Here is a 26,063-nt window from a genome sequence, read left to right as displayed (position 1 = left end):
AAAGTGTCACATTAATTTCGAAATTTTAGAGCCCAGACTGCAGCCTGGCCGTGTCGATATGCTGGTCCTGTGGCTACAGTGCATCCGAGGATCGCTTTCCAGTGATCAGAGGAAGGGGCTTTCTCCAGGCTGGAGATGTCGAGTCTCTCTTTCCCTGGTCCCCCTAAGTGAGTTGTGGGGGCCTACCAAGTGGCCTCAGGGGCAAGTTACCTCCTCATGTTGGCAGCTCATTCTCACAAGGGAACCTCCCCATCGCACCCCCCTCAGATTTAGTTATAAGTTGGCACAGTGGATAGGCCTTGAAAAACCGAACACAGATCAACTGAGAAAACAGGAAGAAGTTGTGTGGAACTGTGAAAAAATAAGCAAAATATACAAACTGAGTAGTTCATGGCAACATAGGCAACATTAAGGACACTGGGACCGCAGGAGCGCCGTGGTCTCGTGGTAACGTGAGCAGCTGCGGAACGAAAGGTCCTTGGTTCAAATGTGCCATCGAGTGAAAACTTTAATTTTTTATTTTCAGTTCATGTGAAAAACTCTTATGTTTTCATCACTTTTTTGGGAGTGATTATCACATCCACAAGAAAACCTAAATCGGGCAAGGTAGAAGAATCTTTTTACCCATTCGCCAAGTGTACAAGTTAGGTGGGTCGACAACGTATTCCTGTCATATGACGCACATGCCGTCACCAGTGTCGTATAGAATATATCAGATGTGTTTTCCTGTGGAGGAATCGGTTGACCTATGACCTTGCGATCAAATGTTTTCGGTTCCGATTGGAGAGGCACGTCCTTTCCTCTACTAATCGCACGGTTTTGCGATGCGGTCGCAAAACACAGATACTAAACTTATTACAGTGAACAGAGACGTCAATGAACGAACGGACAGATAATAACTATGCAAAAATAAAGAAAGTAAAATTTTCACTCGTGGGAAGACTTGAACCCAGGATCTCTTCTTCTGCAGCTGCTCACTCTACCACGGGACCAAGGCGCTCCTGAGCTCACGTTTTCCTTGATGTTGCCTATGTGGCCCATGAACTACTCAGTTTGTATATTTTGCTTATTTTTTCACAGTTCCACAACTTCTTCCTGTTTTCTCAATTGATCTGTGTTCAGTTTATCAAGGCCTATCCACTGTGCCAAGTTATAACTAAATCTGAGGGGGGTGCGATGGGGAGGTTCCCTTGTCAGCACCTCCTGCTGCGGTTTTCGGTGTAATGTTATGAGCGCGAGCGGGAATTCATCAATGAGGCTGCTCAGTCAGATTTGTCGAAAGCACTGAATGTTCAGCCTATTTCGTGGTGCCGTTTGGGACACACGAAATCTATGGAGGGTTGGGCGAGAGCCCTCGCGAAATCTAGGTGACAAGTTCTGGGTCTCGTAGGGCGCAGCTGGTGTTCTTATGTGTTTAACTGGGGTTGGGAGTCAGCGAATGATCCTCCATGATCAACACAGCTACTTTTCAAATATGGGAATGCCACAAGAATCGGACTTCGTGATGGGGCGTGGTTTTCTGTTTAGTTCTATTCCAGTTTTTCTAGGCGAGTATTGCTTTTTAGTGACCGAACAAGGACCTGTTTGTAAGAGGCATTTTACACCATAGCGTGGAGCCATTAGTTAGTTGGAGGTAGTGTTCATTGAACAAAGCAGATTTAGTGAAGTGTAACTAAATTAAATACAGGATGTAAAGAGTGATGATGGCAGATATTTTTATAAATGGTACCTTAATATGTACATATATCAGTATGCCTGTTTTTCTCTGCGTTGAATAACCTTTCCACTAACACGTCGTAAATTTTACGACCTGATGTGTTCTGCACAGTCGTTCTGCACCAGTAAGTGGATTACCCCTGTCCGTACAGACTAACCGATTTGCGTCTGCGCATCCACATTTCAACACCTGACCTGCTGCGCATGGAAAATAGGCGTTGATGTCTTGCTCTTGCCGCATGTACCTGGAGATACTAACCAGTCTAAAAACATGAGCAATGGCTCTGGATATGATGTAAATACTGATGTAATATTGTTCAGCACACTGTCCTCAGTCACCAACAGAAATACATTAAATGTGTTCGTAATATGGACAACCGTCAGCTGTACAATGGAACGATTACAATGAAAATTTGTACCGGATTGAGAATCGAACCCGCATTTTCCACTTAAGCGCGAGCGGTGCCCTTTTCGAGCGCGCTCCACGGCGAGACCAAAAGTTCCACATGTCGTCAATCAAGTGTACACCACCTGCACTCTTACATCCATTATGTATATTCCCGTAAAGGATAGACATTTGAATTGAAAGTCACTTAACCAGTGCAGGAGGATAAATAGGAAGGAACTTTGCATTGTACTTCGGAATAATACAGGCAATGCAATATCGTACGTCGCAACTGAAATTTCTTATAGCCGTTACAACTGTATGTTCCACTTAAACTCTCCTACATAAGAAAAGATTCCGTCTTTTGCAACTGAATGTTTTATTTGTGTTTACCGAACATAGCACTACTCCATGACACATCACAACCAACTCCCCACACAAACTTCTTCCAAAAATATTTTTAAAAATGTATACTTCAAGACAACAGCACAATACAAAAGAAACTAAAAAGTTTGATGGAAAAGAAAGATAAATACAACATTGGGGACTATATGAATTAACGCATAATAGCCGCATCTCTAAATATATTCCGGTGACTGCAAGAAAATTTAATATCAGTTATAAACAACTGCTAAAGACCAACTGCCAGTTGCTACAGATAATTGACAACTGCTGCGGAACACCCGACCAATGACAGTATAAGGAAATGTAGAGGGCGGGACGTGTTAACTGCTGCGAAACCTGTGCACGAACGCTCTGTATGCATTCGACAGATCATACAGTGCGGAGTTTGACGTCTGTTGTGGAACCGATTAGTGGGACATTCCGTGTGGTACGGCAGCAAGTCTTCTGCACGACACCATTCGAGTGCTTACATCGTGGGCGAGCAGCTGAACGGCCCGAAGGCGATCCAAGTGTCAATACTGCGACCAAAGTAATGGATGTGTCCAAAAGGGTCATCTCGCGATTAAAGAAGGCCCCTGAAGATAGAACTGCTATGCAAAACCGTGCCAATGGTCGTAGATGATGGACAACCTCACCACAAGAGCTAGTGGCGAAAAGGAACAGACATCTCACTCCTAGCCAGATTGCTGAGACCTTGCAACCGCTATCGGTACACCTGTCTCTAGCAGATCCAAGTGAATCTGGCCACCAGTTAGTGGAGGGAGAGAGATAGAGAGAGGGGGGGAGGGGGGGAGAGAGATGGTGGAGGGGAGGGAGAGAGAGGGAGGGAGAGAGAGGGAGGGAGGGAGAGGGGGTAGGGGAGGTGGGAGAGAGGGAGAGGGGCAGAGGGAGAGGGCGAGGCGGGAGGCAGGGACAGGGCGAGGGGGGACAGGGCGAGGGGCGGGCAGGGCGAGGGGGGGCAGGGCGAGTGGGGGCGGGGCGAGTGGGGCAGGAATAGGGGGGCGGGGCGGGGCGAGGGGGGCGGGGGGCAGGGCGAGGGGGGTGGGGGGCGGGGAGAGAGCGGGGCGGGGAGAGAGGGGGGCGGGGTGAGACGGGGGGCAGGGAGACGGGGGGCAGGGAGACGGGGGGCAGGGAGACGGGGGGCAGGGAGACGGGGGGCAGGGAGACGGGGGGCAGGGAGACGGGGGGCAGGGAGACGGGGGGCAGGGAGACGGGGGGCAGGGAGACGGGGGGCAGGGAGACGGGGGGCAGGGAGACGGGGGGCAGGGAGACGGGGGGCAGGGAGACGGGGGGCAGGGAGACGGGGGGCAGGGAGACGGGGGGCAGGGAGACGGGGGGCAGGGAGACGGGGGGCAGGGAGACGGGGGGCAGGGAGACGGGGGGCAGGGAGACGGGGGGCAGGGAGACGGGGGGCAGGGAGACGGGGGGCAGGGAGACGGGGGGCAGGGAGACGGGGGGCAGGGAGACGGGGGGCAGGGAGACGGGGGGCAGGGAGACGGGGGGCAGGGAGACGGGGGGCAGGGAGACGGGGGGCAGGGAGACGGGGGGCAGGGAGACGGGGGGCAGGGAGACGGGGGGCAGGGAGACGGGGGGCAGGGAGACGGGGGGCAGGGAGACGGGGGGCAGGGAGACGGGGGGCAGGGAGACGGGGGGCAGGGAGACGGGGGGCAGGGAGACGGGGGGCAGGGAGACGGGGGGCAGGGAGACGGGGGGCAGGGAGACGGGGGGCAGGGAGACGGGGGGCAGGGAGACGGGGGGCAGGGAGACGGGGGGCAGGGAGACGGGGGGCAGGGAGACGGGGGGCAGGGAGACGGGGGGCAGGGAGACGGGGGGCAGGGAGACGGGGGGCAGGGAGACGGGGGGCAGGGAGACGGGGGGCAGGGAGACGGGGGGCAGGGAGACGGGGGGCAGGGAGACGGGGGGCAGGGAGACGGGGGGCAGGGAGACGGGGGGCAGGGAGACGGGGGGCAGGGAGACGGGGGGCAGGGAGACGGGGGGCAGGGAGACGGGGGGCAGGGAGACGGGGGGCAGGGAGACGGGGGGCAGGGAGACGGGGGGCAGGGAGACGGGGGGCAGGGAGACGGGGGGCAGGGAGACGGGGGGCAGGGAGACGGGGGGCAGGGAGACGGGGGGCAGGGAGACGGGGGGCAGGGAGACGGGGGGCAGGGAGACGGGGGGCAGGGAGACGGGGGGCAGGGAGACGGGGGGCAGGGAGACGGGGGGCAGGGAGACGGGGGGCAGGGAGACGGGGGGCAGGGAGACGGGGGGCAGGGAGACGGGGGGCAGGGAGACGGGGGGCAGGGAGACGGGGGGCAGGGAGACGGGGGGCAGGGAGACGGGGGGCAGGGAGACGGGGGGCAGGGAGACGGGGGGCAGGGAGACGGGGGGCAGGGAGACGGGGGGCAGGGAGACGGGGGGCAGGGAGACGGGGGGCAGGGAGACGGGGGGCAGGGAGACGGGGGGCAGGGAGACGGGGGGCAGGGAGACGGGGGGCAGGGAGACGGGGGGCAGGGAGACGGGGGGCAGGGAGACGGGGGGCAGGGAGACGGGGGGCAGGGAGACGGGGGGCAGGGAGACGGGGGGCAGGGAGACGGGGGGCAGGGAGACGGGGGGCAGGGAGACGGGGGGCAGGGAGACGGGGGGCAGGGAGACGGGGGGCAGGGAGACGGGGGGCAGGGAGACGGGGGGCAGGGAGACGGGGGGCAGGGAGACGGGGGGCAGGGAGACGGGGGGCAGGGAGACGGGGGGCAGGGAGACGGGGGGCAGGGAGACGGGGGCAGGGAGACGGGGGGCAGGGAGACGGGGGGCAGGGAGACGGGGGGCAGGGAGACGGGGGGCAGGGAGACGGGGGGCAGGGAGACGGGGGGCAGGGAGACGGGGGGCAGGGAGACGGGGGGCAGGGAGACGGGGGGCAGGGAGACGGGGGGCAGGGAGACGGGGGGCAGGGAGACGGGGGGCAGGGAGACGGGGGGCAGGGAGACGGGGGGCAGGGAGACGGGGGGCAGGGAGACGGGGGGCAGGGAGACGGGGGGCAGGGAGACGGGGGGCAGGGAGACGGGGGGCAGGGAGACGGGGGGCAGGGAGACGGGGGGCAGGGAGACGGGGGGCAGGGAGACGGGGGGCAGGGAGACGGGGGGCAGGGAGACGGGGGGCAGGGAGACGGGGGGCAGGGAGACGGGGGGCAGGGAGACGGGGGGCAGGGAGACGGGGGGCAGGGAGACGGGGGGCAGGAGACGGGGGGCAGGGAGACGGGGCAGGGAGACGGGGGGCAGGGAGACGGGGGGCAGGGAGACGGGGGCAGGGAGACGGGGGGCAGGGAGACGGGGGGCAGGGAGACGGGGGGCAGGGAGACGGGGGGCAGGGAGACGGGGGGCAGGGAGACGGGGGGCAGGGAGATGGGGGGCAGGGAGAAGGGGGGTGGGGTGAGAGAGGGGGCAGGGTGAGAGAGGGGGCATGGTGGATAGGGTGAGAGAGGGGGCAGGGTGAGAGAGGGGGCATGGTGGATAGGGGGAAAGAGGGAGGGGGAGAGTGGGGGGAGAGTGGGGGGAGAGTGGGGGGAGAGTGGGGGGAGAGTGGGGGGAGAGTGGGGGGAGAGAGGGGGAGAGAGGGTGGAGAGGGGGAGAGTGGGGGGAGAGGGAGAGAGAGGTGGAGAGGGAGAGGAGAGAGAGGTGGGAGAGGGAGAGGGAGAGGGAGAGAGAGAGAGAGAGAGAGAGAGAGAGAGAGAGTGGTGGGAGAGGGAGGGGGAGAGAGGGGGGGAGAGGGAGGGGGAGAGAGAGAGAGAGAGAGAGAGAGAGAGGGAGAGGGAGAGAGGGGGGGGGAGGGAGGGGGAGAGAGAGAGAGAGAGAGAGAGAGAGAGAGAGAGAGAGAGGTGGGAGAGGGAGGGGGGAGAGAGAGGGGGGGGAGAGGGAGGGGGGGGAGAGAGAGAGAGAGAGAGAGAGAGAGAGAGAGAGAGAGAGAATACGTTACACACTACAGAACGTTCATGATGATCACCTTTATGGCTTAGGCGTTATGGCCACCATCACAGGACTACTGATGTGCCGGACACACTGTAAAGTGAAAATATGGAACAGCCTGCGTAATCTCCAGACCAATACCCTATAGAGCACGCCAGGGATGTTTTTTGACAGACGTGTTTCTCAAGGAATACCCCCTCTCCAAATCACACAAGAACTGGATACCAGCTGAGAGAGGAGTGTGAGAATATCCCCAAAGGACTCCTCAACATCTGCACTAGTGCCCGACGAGGGATTGTTTCTAACTGGCAGTCCGACATTGACCTTTATGATGAGAGCATTACCTGTGTCAAACATAATGTTAACTATGTCTGTTTTGTTACCAGCTTTCCCATGTGGTGAAATCCGTTGCATTTATAGACATAAATACACTACTCCCTCTCTCTTACTTACGTGTTGTGTTTCATGTCGCCCATCACTGCCTGTGATTATTCCTGTCCATTTGGACAATGAATGTACCCACTGCAAATATGCAGAACATCTAAAAAAAGGCTATCACCACACAGGCAGTCTTATGCCATTGCAACAAAAGAAAGAGTATGATCGCTCTAGAGAAAGAGTATTCCATACAGAAGGCCCAAAAAATGAAAATATGCTCAATGACAAAAAAGCAATAACAGATGAACGGCTACCAAAGTAATTCATAATGTACGATAAATAAATTCTCTCTCTCTCTCTCTCTCTCTCTCTCTCTCTCTCTCTTGCACACACACACACACACACACACACACACACACACACACACACACACACACACACGAACACCACGCCAACAACCATCACACTCTACAACTCCCATGATCCAGCAATCAGACTGAAGCATATGAGAAACACCGGTGTCCTACACTACTGGTTATGTCTAGTGAAACGTTAAAAGTAAGTATATACGCCCGCATCTCGTGGTCGTGCGGTAGCGTTCTCGCTTCCCACGCCCGGGTTCCCGGGTTCGATTCCCGGCGGGGTCAGGAATTTTCTCTGCCTCGTGATGGCTGGGTGTTGTGTGCTGTCCTTAGGTTAGTTAGGTTTAAGTAGTTCTAAGTTCTAGGGGACTGGTGACCATAGATGTTAAGTCCCATGGTGCTCAGAGCCATTTGAACCATTTAGTAAGTATATACATCTAACACACACGCAACACCACTTAGATACATCAATAGATAACAGTGAATTTAAGTATAATAAAATGCAACCTTATATACGTATATAGGTAATTTAAATGAGGTTCCAAGAATCACTACATGTCTGTTATCAAAACGCTTACAGTTAACTACAAGACAGCATATTGTATATTACAGACAACTGAAGAAGCTTAGCATGAAAACGGGAAACATGTTTGGTAAACACAAATGAAACACTCAGTTGTGAAAGACGAAATTATTTATTATCTCTATGATGAACCATAACTGAGGCAGCAACTGAGGAAAATGTTTTACTATATTAACGGTATATCTTTCAATGGAAAGTTATGGTGGTACTTTTCGTGTATTTTGACTTCATGCGTTTGAACCACATTCTTGTTAAGTACGTTGTTGTAGAGATTATCTGCGGAAGATTCTAGTAGCGATGTATGAACCCTTAGCGGTGAATATATCCCTATCGTCGCACCTCGCACTCATTCTGACAGTAGTTTGCTTGTTACAGGGCTTTAGTTAGTGGCTTTGGAGTAGTGAGAGGCGAAACACTACCTCGTGGTTCAAAGCTAGGTTCGCGACCCTTATTTAGAGTGGTCTCACAGTGCACCAGTGCAGAGAATTAACCCGGACCCGCCAACAAACGTTTCCGAATAAATCTAAGTAACAGTAGGTCCATTCGTATCGTGCGCTGCACATTATTGTCCAAAATAAGTCATATGGGGTGTCAAGTGAAATTTGCGACTGGACTGAGGAGTTTACGGTAGGGAGGACGCAGCACCTTATCTCGGATGGAGACTCATCGTCAGGTGTAGGAGTAACTTCAGGTGTGCCCCAGGGAAATGTGTTAGGACCCCTGCTGTTCATGTTGTACATCAATGAATTTGCAGAGAATATTAACAGTAACCTCAGACGTTTTGCAGATCTACATCTACATGGTTACTCTGCAATTCACACTTAAGTGCCTAGCAGAGGGTTCATCGAACCATTTTCATACTACTTCTCTACCATTCCACTCTCGAATGGCGCGTGGGAAAAAGGAACACCTAAATCTTTCCGTTCTAGCTCTGATTTCTCTTATTTTATTATGATGATCATTTCTCCATGCGTAGGAGGGAGTCAACAAAATATTTTCGCATTCGGAAGAGAAAGTTGGTGACTGAAATTTCGTAAACAGATCTCGCCGCAAAGAAAACCGCCTTCGTTTCAGTGACTGCCACCCCAACTCGCGTATCATGTCAGTGACACTCTCACCCCTATTGCGCGATAACACGAAACGGGCTGCCCTTCTTTGCTCTTTTTCGATGTCCTCCGTCAATCCTACCAGGTAAGGAAGGATCCCACACCGCGCAGCAATATTCCAGCGGAAGACGGACAAGTGTAATGTAGGCTGTCTCTTTAGTGGGTTTGTCGCATCTTCTGAGTGTTCTGCCAACAAAGCGCTGTCTTTGTTTCGCCTTCCCCAAAATATTATCTATGTGGTCTTTCCAATTTAAGTTGCTCGTAATTGCAATTAGTGTAATTGACAGCTCTTACATTTGTGCGATTTATCGCATACCCAAATTTTATCGGATTTCTTTTAGTTCCCATGTGGATGACCTCGCACTTTTCTTTGTTTAGTGTCAATTGACACTTTTCGCGCCATACAGAAATTCTCTCTAGAACATTCCGTAATTGGAATTGATCGTCTGATGATTTTACTAGGCGGTAAATTACAGTATCATCTGCAAACAATCTAAGGGGGCTGCTCAGATTATCACCTAGATCATTTATGTAAATCAGGAACAGCAGAGCGCGTATGACGGATGATGCAATTATCTACAATGAAGTACTGTCTGAAAGAAGTTGCGTAAATATACAGTCAGATCTTGATAAGTTTTCAAAGTCGTACAAAGACTGGCAACTTGCTTGACGCCGGCCGGTGTGGCCGAGCGGTTCTAGGCGCTTCAGTCTGGAACCGCGCGACCGCTACGGTCGCAGGTTCGAATCCTGCCTCGGGCATGGATGTGTGTGATGTCCTTAGGTTAGTTAGGTATAAGTAGTTCTAAGTTCTAGGGTACTGATGACCTCCGATGTTAAGTCCCATAGTGCTCAGAGCCATTTGAACCATTTGAACTAGCTTGACACGTTCAAAAATGTAAACCTGTACACTTAACGAAACGAAAAAACGTAGTATCCTATGATTATAATGTCAGTGAGTCACTGATGGGATCGGCCAACTCATTCAAATACCTGGGTGCAACACTTGTAGGAATGGAGTGATCACACATGGTCAGTTGTGGATAAAGCATGTGGCAGACTACTGGGGAAGTGCAATCAGTATACGAAGGAGACTGCTTACAAATCGCTCGTGCGACCGGTTCTAGAGTAACAGGGGATGTTGAACGTGTACAGAGAAGGGCAGCACCAATGGTCACAGGTTCGTTTAACTCCCGGGAGAGTGGCCCACAGACACTGGAGGAACTGAACTGGAAGACTCTCAAAGATATACGTAAACTATCCCGAGAAAGTCTATTAACAAAATTTCAAGAACCGGCTTTAAATAATGACCTATGAATATTCGCGTACTACAACCCCCAACGTATCCCTCACATAGAAATCCTTAGGGTAAGATTAGAATAATTGCGGTCACGTAGGCATTCAAACAATCATTCTTCCCGCGAAAAGGGAAGAAACCCTAAAAACTGGTACAATCGGACGTACCCTCCGCCATACACTTCACGATGGTTTGCAGAGTATAGATGTAGGCGAGCTACAGTACGTGAATTCTGCCGCACTCGGATGTACGAAGTAAGCCACCGGAGCTCTGAGGCACGGACGGCAGGAGCGTTCCCCAAAAGGAGAAAACAGCGGGTCTCCCGATTACTCTTACTATTTCCTTTCTTTGAACGTAAATGAATAGAACGCACATGACCAAAAACGTGAACTTCGTGGAACTCACAAACTTTACACTCTCATCCTGTAAAACAACTTTAACAGGCACAATCAGAAATCATTTGCTACAGAAGATAACTTAGTCGTATAAATTGCATGGCAAAGAGACCTCGAGGGGTATGTTTAGCCACCTACCTGGAAACAGCTTATTTCCCTCGCAGCCCCCCAGCCCCCCCCCCTTTCCTCGCGACATATGAGCTTTTAACCTCGGTCCTATGTGTATAATATAGGTGACTGTAAGGAGTGTGAGTGAGTGTGTTTGTAGTTCAGTGTCACATTCTTGTTTTGCTTACGTCCGCAGCTCGTCGTCTCGTTCCCCGAGCATGGGGTCCGGGCTCGATTCCCGGCGGGGTCAGGGATTTTCAGCTGCCTCGAGATGACTGGGTGCTGTTGTGTCATCATCATCATCATCATCCCCATTACGGTTGGAGCAAGCCAATGGCAAAACATCTCCGCTAGGACCTTGCCCAGTACGGCGGTGCGGGTCTCCCGCATCGTCCCCTACACTCTGTCAAGGACATCCCATCATCATCATCATCATCATCATCATCATCATCATCGTCATCATCATCCAATCATCATCATCCAATCATCATCATCCAATCATCATCATCCAATCATCATCCCATCATCATCATCTTGTTTTGCTTACGTGTGACGCGCAAATCTGTGATGGCGCCGCCGTGTCGACAGAGGGGGCGTGTCCTTTTCAGCCTCTCCCATCCGTCGTCGTGGATTGCAGCGAGGTATCGCCAGTGTCTGTGTTATCGTTGCACGCTGCCGACTGTGGTGCGGCACTGCCATATTTGGACTATACTACACTATGTACGGAGAACTAGGAGACTCATACGATTATCGGCATAATTATTTCAATCTTAATAGCAATATCATAGAGACAGCAAAGTTCTTTTAGATATCGGTGTATCAGGTATACGACGTCAAGTGCCACACCTCAGACTGTTACCAAAGTCAAGTAAAGTTTTGTATCATGACTATAAGTTATTGATTATTTCTTATTGCGTTGCCACATTTGTTTTCCGGGGACCTGTCAAGCAAGTGTTAGTTACCAATAACTAGTGTGCAAACTGCCTCCCGTTTTATTGAACCGCAATAGGAATAGCTTTTCTGCTACCGTGGAGGTTTGGGCTCAATTGATGGCAACATTTAGTTACAACATCCCGACAACGGTCATGCTTCTTTTCCTCCTCTCCTGTTCTGATCTGGCTCTGTAGATATTTATATCTTCTGATATTCGCTTACCACCTTTTGTGCCGAATTATTTCTGCAAAAACCATTTGGATGATTACCAATAACCAAAATATCTTGCCCTCCCCCTCTCTCTCTCTCTCTCTCTCTCTCTCTCTCTCTCTCTCTCTCTCTCTCTCTCTCTCCCCCCCCCCCTCTCTCTCTCTCCCCTCTCCCCCTCTCTCTCTCTCTCTCTCTCTCTCTCTCTCTCTCTCTCTCTCTCTCTCTCGCTGCCTCCCCCTCCCTTCCGCCGCGTGCGCACTCGCTCCGTAATAGGAGCCAGCAGCGAGCAGTGCCAACGCAGCCTCACTGCGGCGAATGTCTAACGGGAACCGATAGCGGCAGAAAAGTAAACACAGCACAGCGGGCAACCGTTCAGCCCTGTTAGCAATTCCTCCGTAATGAGTGTACGGTGGCGCAACCGTAGCAACGCAATGGGCGACTCCCGCACGCCTAATCCGACCGTTATTGCGCGCGGCTACCGCCCCGGCAATGCGTACGTTAGTTCTCTGCTCTACAAATCCGACATCCTTTCCTTCCCTCTGTTCGCCGCGACACAGAGTCCAACATTTCTATATTTTCTAATGAAACACCCGATTAGCCTACAAAATTTCTTTCCCCAGGAAAGTGTTACCATTTCACCTTAATTACATTTATGTGCATCACGGTAGCGGCTTGTATGGGTCTGACTGAATTATTTCGACTATTTACGAAGCTCACTGGCCAGCTTGAACGAATGACTCCATTCTGTTTGAGTGCTCCTATTTTTTAAACCACAAATACTTTACGTACAGCGTCTACCTTTTAGAGACAAACAAAGATGTGGAAGATGTAATATAGTCAAGTTTCCAGAATAAGATTTTCACTTTGCAGCGGAGTGTGCGCTGATACGAAACTTCCTGGCATGTTAAAACTGTGTGCCGGACCGAGACTCGAACTCGGGACCTTTGCCATTCGCGGGCAAGTGCTCTATCATCTGAGCTACCCAAGCACGATTCACGCCGCGTCCTCACAGCTTTACTTCCGCCAGTACCTCGTCTACTACTTTCCAAACTTCACAGAAGCTCTCCTGCGAACCTTGCAGAACTAGCACTCCTCGAAGAAAGGATTGTACGGAGTCATGGCTTAGCCACAGCCTGGGGGATGTTTCCAGAATAAGATTTTCACTCTGCAGCGGAGTGTGCGCTGATATTAAACTTCCTGGCAGATTAAAACATCAGCGCACACTCCGCTGCAGAGTGAAAATCTCATTCTGGAAACATCCCCCAGGCTGTGGCTAAGCCATGTCTCCGCAATATCCTTTCTTCCAGGTGTGCTAGTTCTGCAAGTTTCGCAGGAGAGCTTCTGTAAAGTTTGGAAGGTAGGAGACGAGGTACTGGCAGGAGTAAAGCTGTGAGGACGGAGCGTGAGTCATGCTTGGGTAGCTCAGATGGTAGAGCACTTGCCCGCAAATGGCAAAGGTCCCGAGTTAGAGTCTCGGTCCGCTACACAGTTTTAATCTGCCAGGAAGTTTCATAGTCAAGTTTATTAAAACAGCGACCAAAGGCGGAAAATTATAACAGAAGTGCAAGCGGAGTTAAGATAGTGTCGGAGAATACTCCCAACTGATGAAACAATACGCTGCCTCTCAGATTTCTTACGTCTTTTATTGGTCTTTCATTCTTGTTCCGGCATTTATTTTCCTTTCATCACTGCTCGAAATAAGTTTGTAACGTCCAGTAGGTGACAAGAAGATTTCTGATAACCGACTGTATGCGCTATGGGTGACGTCACACTAAATTTACCCTATTCAGATACAACTCTTAAACACCGTTCAAGTGATTTCAATCAGAATGACTCATTTCGTCAGGGAGGATTTAGGGGACCTACAAACTTCCAAGAACGCTCCTGGTCATGTTATTGTGACTAAAAATACCAACGAAGCGATGAAGCCAAACATTGCACTGCTGGTACTAAGGTAGGGACGACACATCCTAAGCCGTACTGATTAAAATCTCCATCAACCATTCTTATAAACTTTTGAGACAGACTTGTTTGGTAGCTCCGACAGACCAAGCAAAAAAACCTGTCATAAAGTAACAGGACCCAATTTTGTGAACAAGTTACGTTATTTGAAATGCAAGTTGTAATATTTCTGCCCGGTCACCGGGAATGAACAAGTTGACTTCGTGTTGTGCAGCACATTAATATCACAGAAATTTTGTATTTCTCGTCCAAGCTCGGCTTTTTCTTGTGACTTGTTGTGTCCAAAGAGTGATCGCCTTTGTCAATTTTTTCTTCTGGGGTGGCTAGATGTGAGAAATAGTTTCACTTTATTGTGTATTCGCTTGCAAAGGAGACTTGGGCTCTCTGTGGGTCCTTGAGTCCTTTGAGGGTGTTGGTTATGTAGTCGTACGAGTGATTGACAGGAACTATTTGCATGTAAGACACCGAATAACTGAAAATTGCATCATCTTTCATGGTCCTGTGGGGGTGCTATAATGGCTCTAAGCACATTGTATTTGCGCCAATGTCATGGCAGGGGCTACATTCTCAAGTTAGCGAACATTTCCCCGATAGCCGTCTAATTTGGCAAAAAGAGGAGTTGCCTAGTCTTATCTTCTCAGCGACGTATTTTTCCTAAAGTCAGCTCGTGTATTTCTCTCGTCCTGGTCCACCTTGGGGTGCCTAGGCTCCACTTCAAACAACTATTATGTAGTGGTTGCGCCGGCCGCGGTGGTCTCGCGGTTAAGGCGCTCAGTCCGGAACCGCGCGACTGCTACGGTCGCAGGTTCGAATCCTGCCTCGGGCATGGATGTGTGTGCTGTCCTTAGGTTAGTTAGGTTTAAGTAGTTCTAAGTTCTAGGGGACTGATGACCACAGAAGTTAAGTCCCATAGTGCTCAGAGCCATTTGAACCATTTTGTAGTGGTTGCAAACTGCGTGTATTAGAGTCACATTTTGTTCCCAAAGACGTCGAGCCGTACACCAGGGAGGGTTGTACGGTTTTAATTTCGTTGATGGGCTTAGATTCCTGCTCGTGAACAACGGCGTGAGTGACCGGATCGTCTTCATAGTATTCAATTTTCTGTCTTCTATGTGTGGGGTACCCTTTATCTAATATCACTCCCAGATATTTCGTCGTCATAGTCAAGGGTATTGGCTGTCCATTGGTGGCAACAAGCTCGGCTCGCTTTGTAAGCATGGTACCTTACTTAGACGTCAGTTGCTAGATACACGTCACCGAAAGCACGGAGCGTGCAACCGTACGCGCCCTGCGCTGCACCGTCTTGGTGACGTCACGCGGGCCACCTTCCACCCGTCTCCCACTGTGTACACCCCATCGGCTGCAGCACAATCCGTAAGTGGGGTGGCCCTGGCGGACGGTTCGGCGTGGATGAGGAGAGGAGAGGAGAGGAGAGGAGAGGAGAGGGAAGAGCGTGAGCTGATTAAGGTCGACGTTCCGTCCCGCGATTGCCCGAACATCGCCGAACCTGACGTCATTTCGTCTACCGTGCACCCCTGTCCGGCGTACTTTCCACGCAACCGTGCGGGTCTCTTCGCAAACCGGAGCTCCTTCTGAATTCGCGGTATCGCAGTTTTCCTGTGCAAATGTGACGGCGAATTACTTCCGTACGGCCTTGGGAGAGCCAGTCCTGACAAAACTCTACCATCTGGTGAGCAAGATGTATGAAACAGGCGAAATACCCTCAGACTTCAAGAAGAATATAATAATTCCAATCCCAAAGAAAGCAGGTGTTGACAGATGTGAGAATTACCGAACAATCAGTTTAATAAGCCACAGCTGCAAAATACTAACACGAATTCTTTACAGACGAATGGAAAAACTAGTAGAAGCCGACCTCGGGGGAGATCAGTTTGGATTCCGTAGAAATACTGGGACACGTGAGGCAATACTGACCTTACGACTTATCTTAGAAGAAAGATTAAGGAAAGGCAAACCTACGTTTCTAGCATTTGTAGACTTAGAGAAAGCTTTTGACAATGTTGACTGGAATACTCTTTCAAATTCTGAAGGTGGCAGGGGTAAAATACAGGGAGCAAAAGGCTATTTACAATTTGTACAGAAACCAGATGGCAGTTATGAGAGTCGAGGGACATGAAAGGGAAGCAGTGGTTGGGAAAGGAGTGAGACAGGGTTGTAGCCTCTCCCCGATGTTATTCAATCTGTATATTGAGCAAGCAGTAAAGGAAACAAAAGAAAAATTCGGAGTAGGTATTAAAATCCATGGAGAAGAAATAAAAACTTTGAGGTTCGCCGATGACATTGTAATTCTGTCAGAGACAGCAAAGGACTTGGAAGAGCAGTTGAATGGAATGGATGGTGTCTTGGAGGATATAAGATGAACATCAACAAAAGCAAAACGAGGATAATGGAATGTAGTCGAATTAAGTCGGGTGATGTTGAGGGTATTAGATTAGGAAATGAGACACTTAAAGTAGTAAAGGAGTTTTGCTATTTGGGGAGCAAAATAACTGATGATGGTCGAAGTAGAGAGGATATAAAATGTAGACTGGCAATGGCAAGGAAAGCGTTTCTGAAGAAGAGAAATTTGTTAACATCGAGTACAGATTTAAGTGTCAGGAAGTCTTTTCTGAAAGTATTTGTATGGAGTGTAGCCATGTATGGAAGTGAAACATGGACGATAAATAGTTTGGACAAGAAGAGAATAGAAGCTTTCGAAATGTGGTGCTACAGAAGAATGCTGAAGATTAGATGGGTAGATCACATAACTAATGAGGAGGTACTGAACAGGATTGGGGAGAAGAGGAGTTTGTGGCACAACTTGACCAGAAGAAGGGATCGGTTGGTAGGACATGTTCTGAGGCATCAAGGGATCACCAATTTAGTATTGGAGGGCAGCGTGGAGGGTAAAAATCGTAGGGGGAGACCAAGAGATGCATACACTAAGCAGATTCAGAAGGATGTAGGTTGCAGTAGGTACTGGGAGATGAAGAAGCTTGCACAGGATAGAGTAGCATGGAGAGCTGCATCAAACCAGTCTCAGGACTGAAGACCACAACAACAACGTGGTCAAGTGAAATGACGCAGGAACTTATTCGTCATTAGTGGGGTCCAAGCCTGAACCTTTTCCACTAGAGGGAAGTGGAAAACGTTAAAGACTGAGCCCCACTAGTGACGTTCTCTCCCTGGAATTAGATTAGGAAATGAGACACTTAAAATAGTACATCAGTTTCGCTGTTTGGAGAACGAAATAACTGATGATGGCCGAAGAATGCAGTTCCACTGTATGGAGTCCTTAGCAAGAACGCTTGATGAAAGAGGAAGGATGCGCATGAAACCAGAGAACACAGAGGAAATTCTAGGGTTCGGCTCCGTTTCTCGATAAAAATACTCTTGTTCGCACACCATAAATGCTTTACCTTTATTTTCTAATTACAGTATTGCTGAATCAATGGCACACCTTTCTCGTGACGGGACATCCACACCCTGTTATTCATCATCAATTATCAGACCTGCTATAGTTATAAAAATTATTTATTTGTAAAACAGAAAGTACAACCCGTTTTCAGGACATGGACCCCATCCTCAGGTGGATTTATAAACGTGTGTGTGAAGTGTATGGCGATGCTGCAGTTGATAGTACAGTTGGACGATGGCTAGAGTAAGTTAAAGCCTCAGGAAACGCAGAAACAGAGCTCCATGATCAGCCACGCTCGGGACGTCCTGCCACAGCCACTGCTCCAGACATGCTGAATCGTGCGGATGCCATTATTAGTGTCGACCGGCGCATCACAACTCGACAAATGGCTCTGGTTGTCACCACTGGAAGTGCGTCTGCAATGATCGAGACTCGGGGGTGTTTAAAGAAGTGCTCACGAAGTGTTCCACGAATGCTCACAGCGGACCACAAGGTTCAAAGAAAGGCCATTTCATCCGAATTGTTAGAGCGTTTTGAGACCGACGGAGAGGCCTTTCTGTCTCGTATTCTCTACGGGGCACACACTTTGAAGATAACGAGAGTGTCAGTCATGCAGTGAAAACATGGCTACGCCTACTGGACAAGAGCTTTTACCCGCAGGGAATACATGCTCTTCCACAACGTTGGCGTACGGCCATAGAACGTGACGAAGGCTACGTAGAAAAATAGGACATCGACAAGACATGTTGATGTAAATTGTCGCCAAATTCTGACTGTTAACAATAAATATGTTCTGTGAAAAAAGTGGGGCATTACTTACTGAACGACCCTCGTATTACTATTGCTTTATAGTTCTGCAGATGCACCTGAAGGTGAGATACATGTCCTGAAACTGGACTGAGCTTACCTTTTTAAGGGATTTTTACAACTGCAGCGGATTTCATCACTGATGATTGCTGAATCAGCCGAAGCAAATGTTCTTTACAAGCTTTAACGGCGCTGCGAACTGCAGCATCACAATGAGGTCACTTCAGGTATAAGACGAAAATTAGCTATGATTCAACAGTCGACTGTTATTGAACTTCAGGTAGTCTCGGCCATCTTTCTCCTTATTCCCTGAACGAGGTGTTCCAGAGGTGCATCGCGTGGCTGAAATACGAAAGAGAATGAATGAAAGATGGGCTATGCTGGAGTCCAGAGCTATTACTGTTTGCGCCCACCCGGGACGTGTTCCAATCAAAGCGCTGGCAGTAATCGGCAAGCCGCCGCAGGCTATTACCAGCCCAGCTGGCGTTACTCCGCTGTAGCATGGGTAGGAAGCTTAGCGCCTGAGCAACTTCTGGCTATACTTACACTACTGGCCATTAAAATTGCTACACCACGAGATGACGTGCTACAGACGCGAAATTTAATCGAACGGAAGACAATGCTGTGATATGCAAATGATTAGCTTTTCAGGGCATTCACACAAGGTTGGCGCCGGTGGCGTCACCTACAGCGTGCTGACATGACGAAAGTTTCCAACTGATTTCTCATACACAAACAGCGGTTGACCGGCGTTGCCTGGTGAAACGTTGTGATGCCTCGTGTAAGGAGCAGAAATGCGTACCATCACGTTTCCGACATTGATAAAGGTCGGATTGTAGCCTATCGCGATTGCGGTTTATCGTATCGCGACATTGCTGCTCGCGTTGGTCGAGATCCAATGACTGTTAGCAGAATATGGAATCGGGGGGTTCAGGAGGGTAATACGGAACGCCGTGCTGGATCCCAACGGCCTCGTATCACTAGCAGTCGAGATGACAGGCATCTTATCCGCATGGCTGTAACGGATCGTGCAGCCACGTCTCGATCCCTGAGTCAACAGATAGGGACGTTTGCAAGACAACAACCATCTGCACGAACAGTTCGACGACGTTTGCAGCAGCATGGACTATCAGCTTGAAGACCATGGCTGCGGTTACCCATGACGCTGCATCACAGACAGGAGTGCTTGCGATGGTGTACTCGTCGACGAACCTGGGTGCACCAATGGCAAAACGTCATTTTTTCGGATGAATCTGTTTACAGCATCATGATGGTCGCATCCGTGTTTGGGGACATGGCGGTGAACGCACATTGGAAGCGTGTATTCGTCATCGGCATACTGGCGTATCACCCGGCGTGATGGTATGGGGTGCCATTGGTTACACGTCTCGGTCAACTCTTGTTCGCATTGACGGCACTTTGAACAGTGGACGTTACATTTCAGATGTGTTACGACCCGTGGCTGTACCCTTCATTCAATCCCTGCGAAACCCCACATTTCCGCAGGATAATGCACGACCGCATGTTGCAGGTCCTGTACGGGCTTTCCTGGATACAGAAAATGTTCGACTGCTGCCCTGGCCAGCACATTCTCCAGATCTCTCACCAATTGAAAACGTCTGGTCAATGGTGGTCGAGCAACTGCCTCGTCACAATGCGCCAGTCACTATTCTTGATGAACTGTGGTATCGTGTTGAAGCTGCATGGGCAGTTGTACCTGTGCACGCCATCCCAGCTCTGTTCGACTCAATGCCCAGGCGTATCAAAGGCATTATTATGGCCAGAGGTGGTTGTTGTGGGTACTGATTTCTCAGGACCTATGTACCCAAACTGCGTGAAAATGTAATCACATGTCAGTTCTAGTATAATATTTTTGTCCAATGAATACCCGTTTATCGTCTGCATTTCTTCTTGGTGTAGCAATTTTAATGGCAGGTAGTGTATTATAAAAATTTTACTGTTAAGTTTTCCGATTCGTTTTCGAAATCATTCCGTGATTATTGTCATTGGAAGAATTCGACTAAAAAGCCACTGAAGCTCGCGCACATGTGGGCGGCATACGGCGGACCAGGTTTACAGGGGGGCCAGAGGCCCACTTGTCGATGCCTACCTGCCAGTTGACGGCACTAAAATCGATAGCCCATTTCACTTAGGACCGGCGTCGTCAGTTGAGCCCGGCTCTACGAAGCTAATGGGAGCACAAAGGCTTTCCGGCCGGGAATTAGCATCGAGTGGACGGCGCGGTGCAGCTACGGCGCAAGCAGTCTAGTTGGGGCGGGGCTGTGTCTGCGATATGAATATTCATCCAGTGCCGGCCCCGTCGCAGAAGAGAGCTGCAGCACGGCGCAGCTGCCGCCAAGCGCTAGGCGGCTGCCCTGCCTGCAAGTCAATATTTGGCGCTGGAGGCGGAGAGTAGCAGTGAGTCCTCTGGCCGAGCGCGCCATTGTCCGGCGTAAGCAGCGCTGAGAGCGCCTCCTCAACACGGCAGGTCCGCTCTCCAAGAGTCTAGAGGCTCGCCGCGGCTGGCACCAACTGTTGCTGTCGTCCCGATGAGCGAATCAGCTTCATTATTTCTACACTGAGCAGCCAGAACACTATTACCACCTACATAACAGCCATTATGTCCACTTTTGGCACGGATACCAACGGCGACGCGTCGTGGCATGGAAGCAATGAGACCTTGGCAGGTCGCTGGAGAGAGTTGGCTCCACATCTGCATACAAAAGTCACCTGTTGCCCGTAAATTCCGGTGAGAAGACGATGAGCCCTGACGCCAAGCTCAATCACATCCCAGGTGTGGTCGATCAGGTTTAGAGCTGGCGAGTTGGGGTGCCAGCATATCAATTGGAACTCTCCACTGTATTCCTCAAACCACTCCTGGCCTTATGACATGGCGCATTACCCTGTAGAAAAATGCCACTGCCGTCGGGAAACATGTTCGTCATGAAAGGGTGTTGTGGTCTGCAACCAGTGTACGATACTCCTTGGTCGTCGTGGTGCCTTCCACGAGCTCCAATGGCCCCATGTATGCCCATTAGAATGTTCCAAATGGTTTAAATGGCTCTAAGCACTATGGGACTTAACATCTGAGGTAGTCAATCCCCTAAACTTAGAACTACTTAAACCTAACTAACCTAAGGACATCACACACATCCATGCCCGAGGCAGGATTCGAGTCTGCGACCGTAGCAGCAGAGCGGTTCCGGACTGAAGTGCCTAGAACCGCTCGGCCACAGCGTACAATGTTTCCCGGAGCATACTGGAGCCGCCGCCAGCTTCTCCGTCGCGCAGTACAGGTGTCAAGGAGCTGTTGCCCTGGAAGGCAACGGACTCGCGCCCTCTCATTGGCATGATGAAGAAGGTATCGGGATTCATCAGACCATGTGCCGATGGTCACATGCTCATTTCAGTCGTAGTTGCCGAGGTTGTGGTGTTAATGTTGGCACATGCATGGATCGTGGACTGAGGAGATCCATCGTCAGGAGTGTTCGGTGCACAGTGTGTTCACACACATTGTACTGGTGTTAGGCCCGCCACAGTTCGCCGCCTGTCCTGTTTTACCAGTCTGCCCAGCCTACGACGTCCGACATCTGTAACGTGGGGTGGCCGCCCAAACCCACGACATTAGCACGTGGTTTCACCATGGTTTCGCCACGTGTTGAAGACACTCACCACAGCACTCCTCGAACACCCCACAAGTCATACAATGTCCAAAACGCTCGTGCCGAGCCTCCGGGTCGTCACCATCTGCCCTCGGTCAAACTCACACATATCGGGCGCAGTCCCAATTTCACACACGGACAGCACGCTCACTGATACTGCATACACCGTGCTCGTGTCTGACCAGCAGTCATTCCTCGCCAGGTGACGCTGCTGTCGCCTGGACGGGTTAATATCGAAAGTAGGCAGGTAATCATAATCTCCTGGCTGATCACTGAATATTATCCCGCACGAGAAGCAGTCTACATCTACATGATTACTCTGCAATTCACATTTAAGTGCTTGGCAGAGGGTTCATCGAACCACAATCATACCACCTCTCTACCATTCCAATCCCGAACAGCGCGCGGGAAAAACGAACGCCTAAACCTTTCTGTTCGAGCTCCGATTTCTCTTATTTTATTTTGATGATCATTGCTACCTATGTAGGTTGGGCTCAACAAAATATTTTCGCATTCGGAAGAGAAAGCTGGTGACTGAAATTTCGTAAATAGATCTCGCCGCGACGAAAAACGTCTTTGCTTTAATGACTTCCATCGCAACTCGCGTATTTTATCTGCCACACTCTCTCCCCTATTACGTGATAATACAAAACGAGCTGCCCTTTTTTGCACCCTTTCGATGTCCAGTGTTTGTTTCCTTTTGAGTGCGAGCGTTCACAGTATCTTTTCGAGAGAATTAGCTGCCCACATGGCGTTCCATCGTCGCTTATGCATTTCACTTTTACGAGGGTGAGAGGAAAGTCTTTCCCACACTACAAAAATTTATTTCTAAGAAACAATGCTAGACTAGCGACCTGACTTCGCATAGGTAGCAGCCAGGCGACCTGTGTGCAGTAGCGTATTTTATTTTCGGGCCACTGCGTAGAGTTATAAATAAACCTCATAGAACTACGTTAACTAACTGATTATTATAACTTTGAAATAACTCACGCGATTTAAGCAGCGCACGGCAGCAAATTTGACTGGAGGCCCGAATGTTTGTGTGTTTCATACTGAACTGGCGTTAGGAGTGACCTCTCATGGAAATGATGGGAGCATCGTAATGTAACACAGGGTAACGCAAATAAATGGGCACGGGGAACAGAGTTCCAGGGTACAAAGGAATAAAGTAGAGGAAAGGAAATTACACTACCAACCTGACTACAACAGATATTGGAAGTGACTGCCATTTATCTCTTGGCACTTTTGGGCCCTTGTCAGCAAGTTGCTGAAGATGGATCGACGCTGGACTGCTGGAATTGCTGCAAACTCATTCGAAGTGTTCTGCTCAAGTTTCTGAGACTGTGAGGGGTGTTGCGATACGCCTTAGACTTGAGGGCTCTGCACACAAAGTAATCGCACGCTGGCAGATCAGCTAGAGCCGCGACCGGACTGACCTCTGCTGACAGCTCTGTCAGGTGTGAAGATGTGCTCCAAGGTTTCGCCGGCTGCATCTACAGTTGCTCCATCCTGTTGGAACTGTAGGTCTTTTCCTGTTCCGTTAATGCTGCGACGAATTCACGTCCAATCTTATCCACCCTCCTGGGCCACTTTTATCTGCCTCACCCTGTATGTTTACAACCAATGTAATTATTGTATGCGCACGCGTGTGTGTGTGTGTGTGTGTGTGTGGGCGGGGGGGGGGGGGGGCTGATGCATTGTTGAGACTCATTGCCTCAGTTCTCTAACGTGGGCTCTTTGTGGCAAACTTTTTTGTCGTATCACGAATAGAATTGTGTCCGCGCATAGGTGATTCAAGAAAAGCAGGAAGTTTGAAGTTGAGTCACCTGCTGTGATGCTAAAATAACGTACTGTATGTTGACGAAGCGAAATTGAAGTTAATGAAGCAATTTTTTGAAAAACGTTTTACCTGTTGCACGAAAATAGAAACAAACACAGGTATTGCAGTTGCAAGTTTTTTAACAATGCATTTGCTCTCAAAAGATTACAGGGAAACTACTGGTTAAAATATTTGATTCTCTTTCATTTGACGAATTACATCACAACTTGATAACGAGGTGATTATCTTTTCGTTACTAACTGTCCATTGCTCGAAGAATTTGCAGTGAATTAAGAGTGCGAGTTACTATTACTAATCTGAGGGAAGCACAAATCGGCAGTCTGAAATTGTCATATTTCGAAATGCATACCTCCATTTCACCGAGAGGTGAATACTAAGTTAAATGGCAAATTGAAAGGATGCGAACCAGCCGGGAACCGATGCCACAATCTTTCGCATTTTAGCCACTCGCTGTATCGCTTGCCCACCACGTCAGATGCAAATTCGATCCCCCTCAGTGTGTTTTCGAGCCATTGTTGCTCTCTCGACTCATGGTGACTATTAGATGGGTGGCAATGGGTCATTTTCACAATATTAATTCATAATAATTCAGATAATTTGTACGAAATATTTACAAGCTATACACACAAATCTTCCTTGTTAATTAGCGGATCTGTTAGTCAAAACCCGATCAAAATACGTACAGCGGCACCTGACATTAGCCTGCGTATACAGACGAATGCAATAAACCGATTTCGAGAGAAAGAGAGAGAGAGAGAGAGAGAGAGAGAGAGAGAGAGAGAGAAAGAGAGAGAGAGAGAGAGAGAATGTTTCTGGCAGCATCAATTACAGGAATTTCAACTACGGGTAGCGTTTCGTGCAGGTGATTGCACAGCCAAATTGGGAGTTATTTTCTTCTTCAGTTCGAGGATTAAACCTCTCCGGACAGATGGATCAGTACAGACTGTTCAACATCACTACCACTGCGTACAGCACACACAATTCTGATTGATTTTTTGTGGGGTTACGTTATGGATAAAGTGTTTAATTCACCAGTTACTGATGTGCGAACTCTTACGGCACGAATACGAGATGATGTACAGACGCTAACGTAATTGATGCTGATGGAGGCACGGGGAGAAATTAAGTTTTGCCCAGACTGTATACGTGCGGCGAACTAAGTATATGTCGAAGTGCATCCACATAAAACTTCGTGAACTAAGCCATAATTTACAACAAACCGCATAACTGTATCTAGCATAGAATCTTAGACATGAACTGTATTTTAATTTTATACGTTTTTGTGGTTGTCAACGGCACTGTATGCAGGACACAGGATGTATGAACAACGACGCTTTCAGTCACGATTTTTTCGTGTTTTACTGAATCACACGATGCATTTCGGACACTTTCGGTCCCTCGTCAGTAGCAAATGGTTTTAATGCATTGTTTCCTTTCTGTCTGCTGTTGAATGTGGTGTGGCGAAACGCATGTCCCTGTTATGAGATTAGATGTTAGGTTCTATATTTCTCGAACCAAATGACGAAAAATATGATAAGAAACAGCGAAAAACTTACTGAAAAATTCAAAGAAGAATATTTGTATTGTTTTAATGCCAGCAGATATTGGTTTAGCAAGTCTCTAACAACACATCATGCCAATCACTGCACACACTTGTTTATACATTTTAAAACACAGATTTAGTTTAACTTGAGTGACCGAAGATAAAGTTTATAATGTATTTCACATATCAGATCTATTAAAATAATTTGGCATACGCAAGAATACGAATTTAAAATAAGTCTTTGAAATTACTAAAATTATTATTTTGTCCGCTATAGCACAACACTGCCCCGACGAGGCTGCGCCGGCGGCGCGGTGCAAGTCTCCAACAGCCTCGGTTGTACAGTATACAACTCGAAAAAAAATGTTCAAATGTGTGTGAAATCTTATGGGACTTAACTGCTAACGTCATCAGTCCCTAAACGAACACACTACTTAAGCTAAATTATCCTAAGGACAAACACAGACACCCATGCCCGAGGGATGACGCGAACCTCCGCCGGGACCAGCCGCACAGTCCATGACTGCAGCGCCCTAGACCGTTCGGCTAATCCCGCGCGGCCTAGACAACTCGAATAACGTGGCGTGGTCACACGAGTCCCGATTTCACTTGGTAAGAGCCGAAAGTGGAGTTCAGGTCTGACGCAGACCCAACGACGCCATGGACCCAAGTTGTCAACGAGGCACTGTACGAGCTGGTGGTGGATCCATAACGGTGTGGACTCTGTTTACATGGAACAGACTACGTCCTATGCTCCAAATGAACCGATCACTGATTGTCAATGGTTATGATCGGCTACTTGAAGACCATTTGCAGCCATTCATGGACTTTATGTTGCCAAACAATGATGAAATTCTTATGAATAATGAGCCATGTCACCTGTTCGAAGAGAATTTTAGACAATTAGAGTGAACGATTTGGTCACACAGGTCGTCCCCTCGAACGTTTCTGGGACGTGATCGGGAGATCAGCTCGTCCACAACATCCTGCACCGGCGACA

The 26,063-nt window shown here is 49.7% G+C and overlaps 2 protein-coding genes across 3 annotated transcripts in view; one reads left to right on the top strand and one right to left on the bottom strand.

The window, feature by feature from the left end:
• The window catches only part of LOC126198535 (uncharacterized), a 531,369-nt gene that overhangs the window by 118,025 nt on the left and 387,281 nt on the right, over positions 1 to 26,063 (bottom strand). The gene's annotated exons all lie outside the window — the stretch shown is intronic.
• Positions 1 to 26,063, top strand: part of LOC126199395 (uncharacterized) — a 90,289-nt gene that overhangs the window by 37,376 nt on the left and 26,850 nt on the right. The window contains exon 4 of the mRNA XM_049936314.1: positions 3,608 to 5,268. Coding sequence (XP_049792271.1) covers positions 3,608 to 5,268 — 1,661 coding nt within the window. The remainder of the gene's footprint in view (positions 1 to 3,607; positions 5,269 to 26,063) is intronic.

Source organism: Schistocerca nitens, chromosome 8 (genome assembly GCF_023898315.1).
Source record: "Schistocerca nitens isolate TAMUIC-IGC-003100 chromosome 8, iqSchNite1.1, whole genome shotgun sequence".
Lineage (NCBI taxonomy): Eukaryota > Metazoa > Arthropoda > Insecta > Orthoptera > Acrididae > Schistocerca > Schistocerca nitens.
This window is presented reverse-complemented; position numbering and strand designations above follow the sequence as displayed.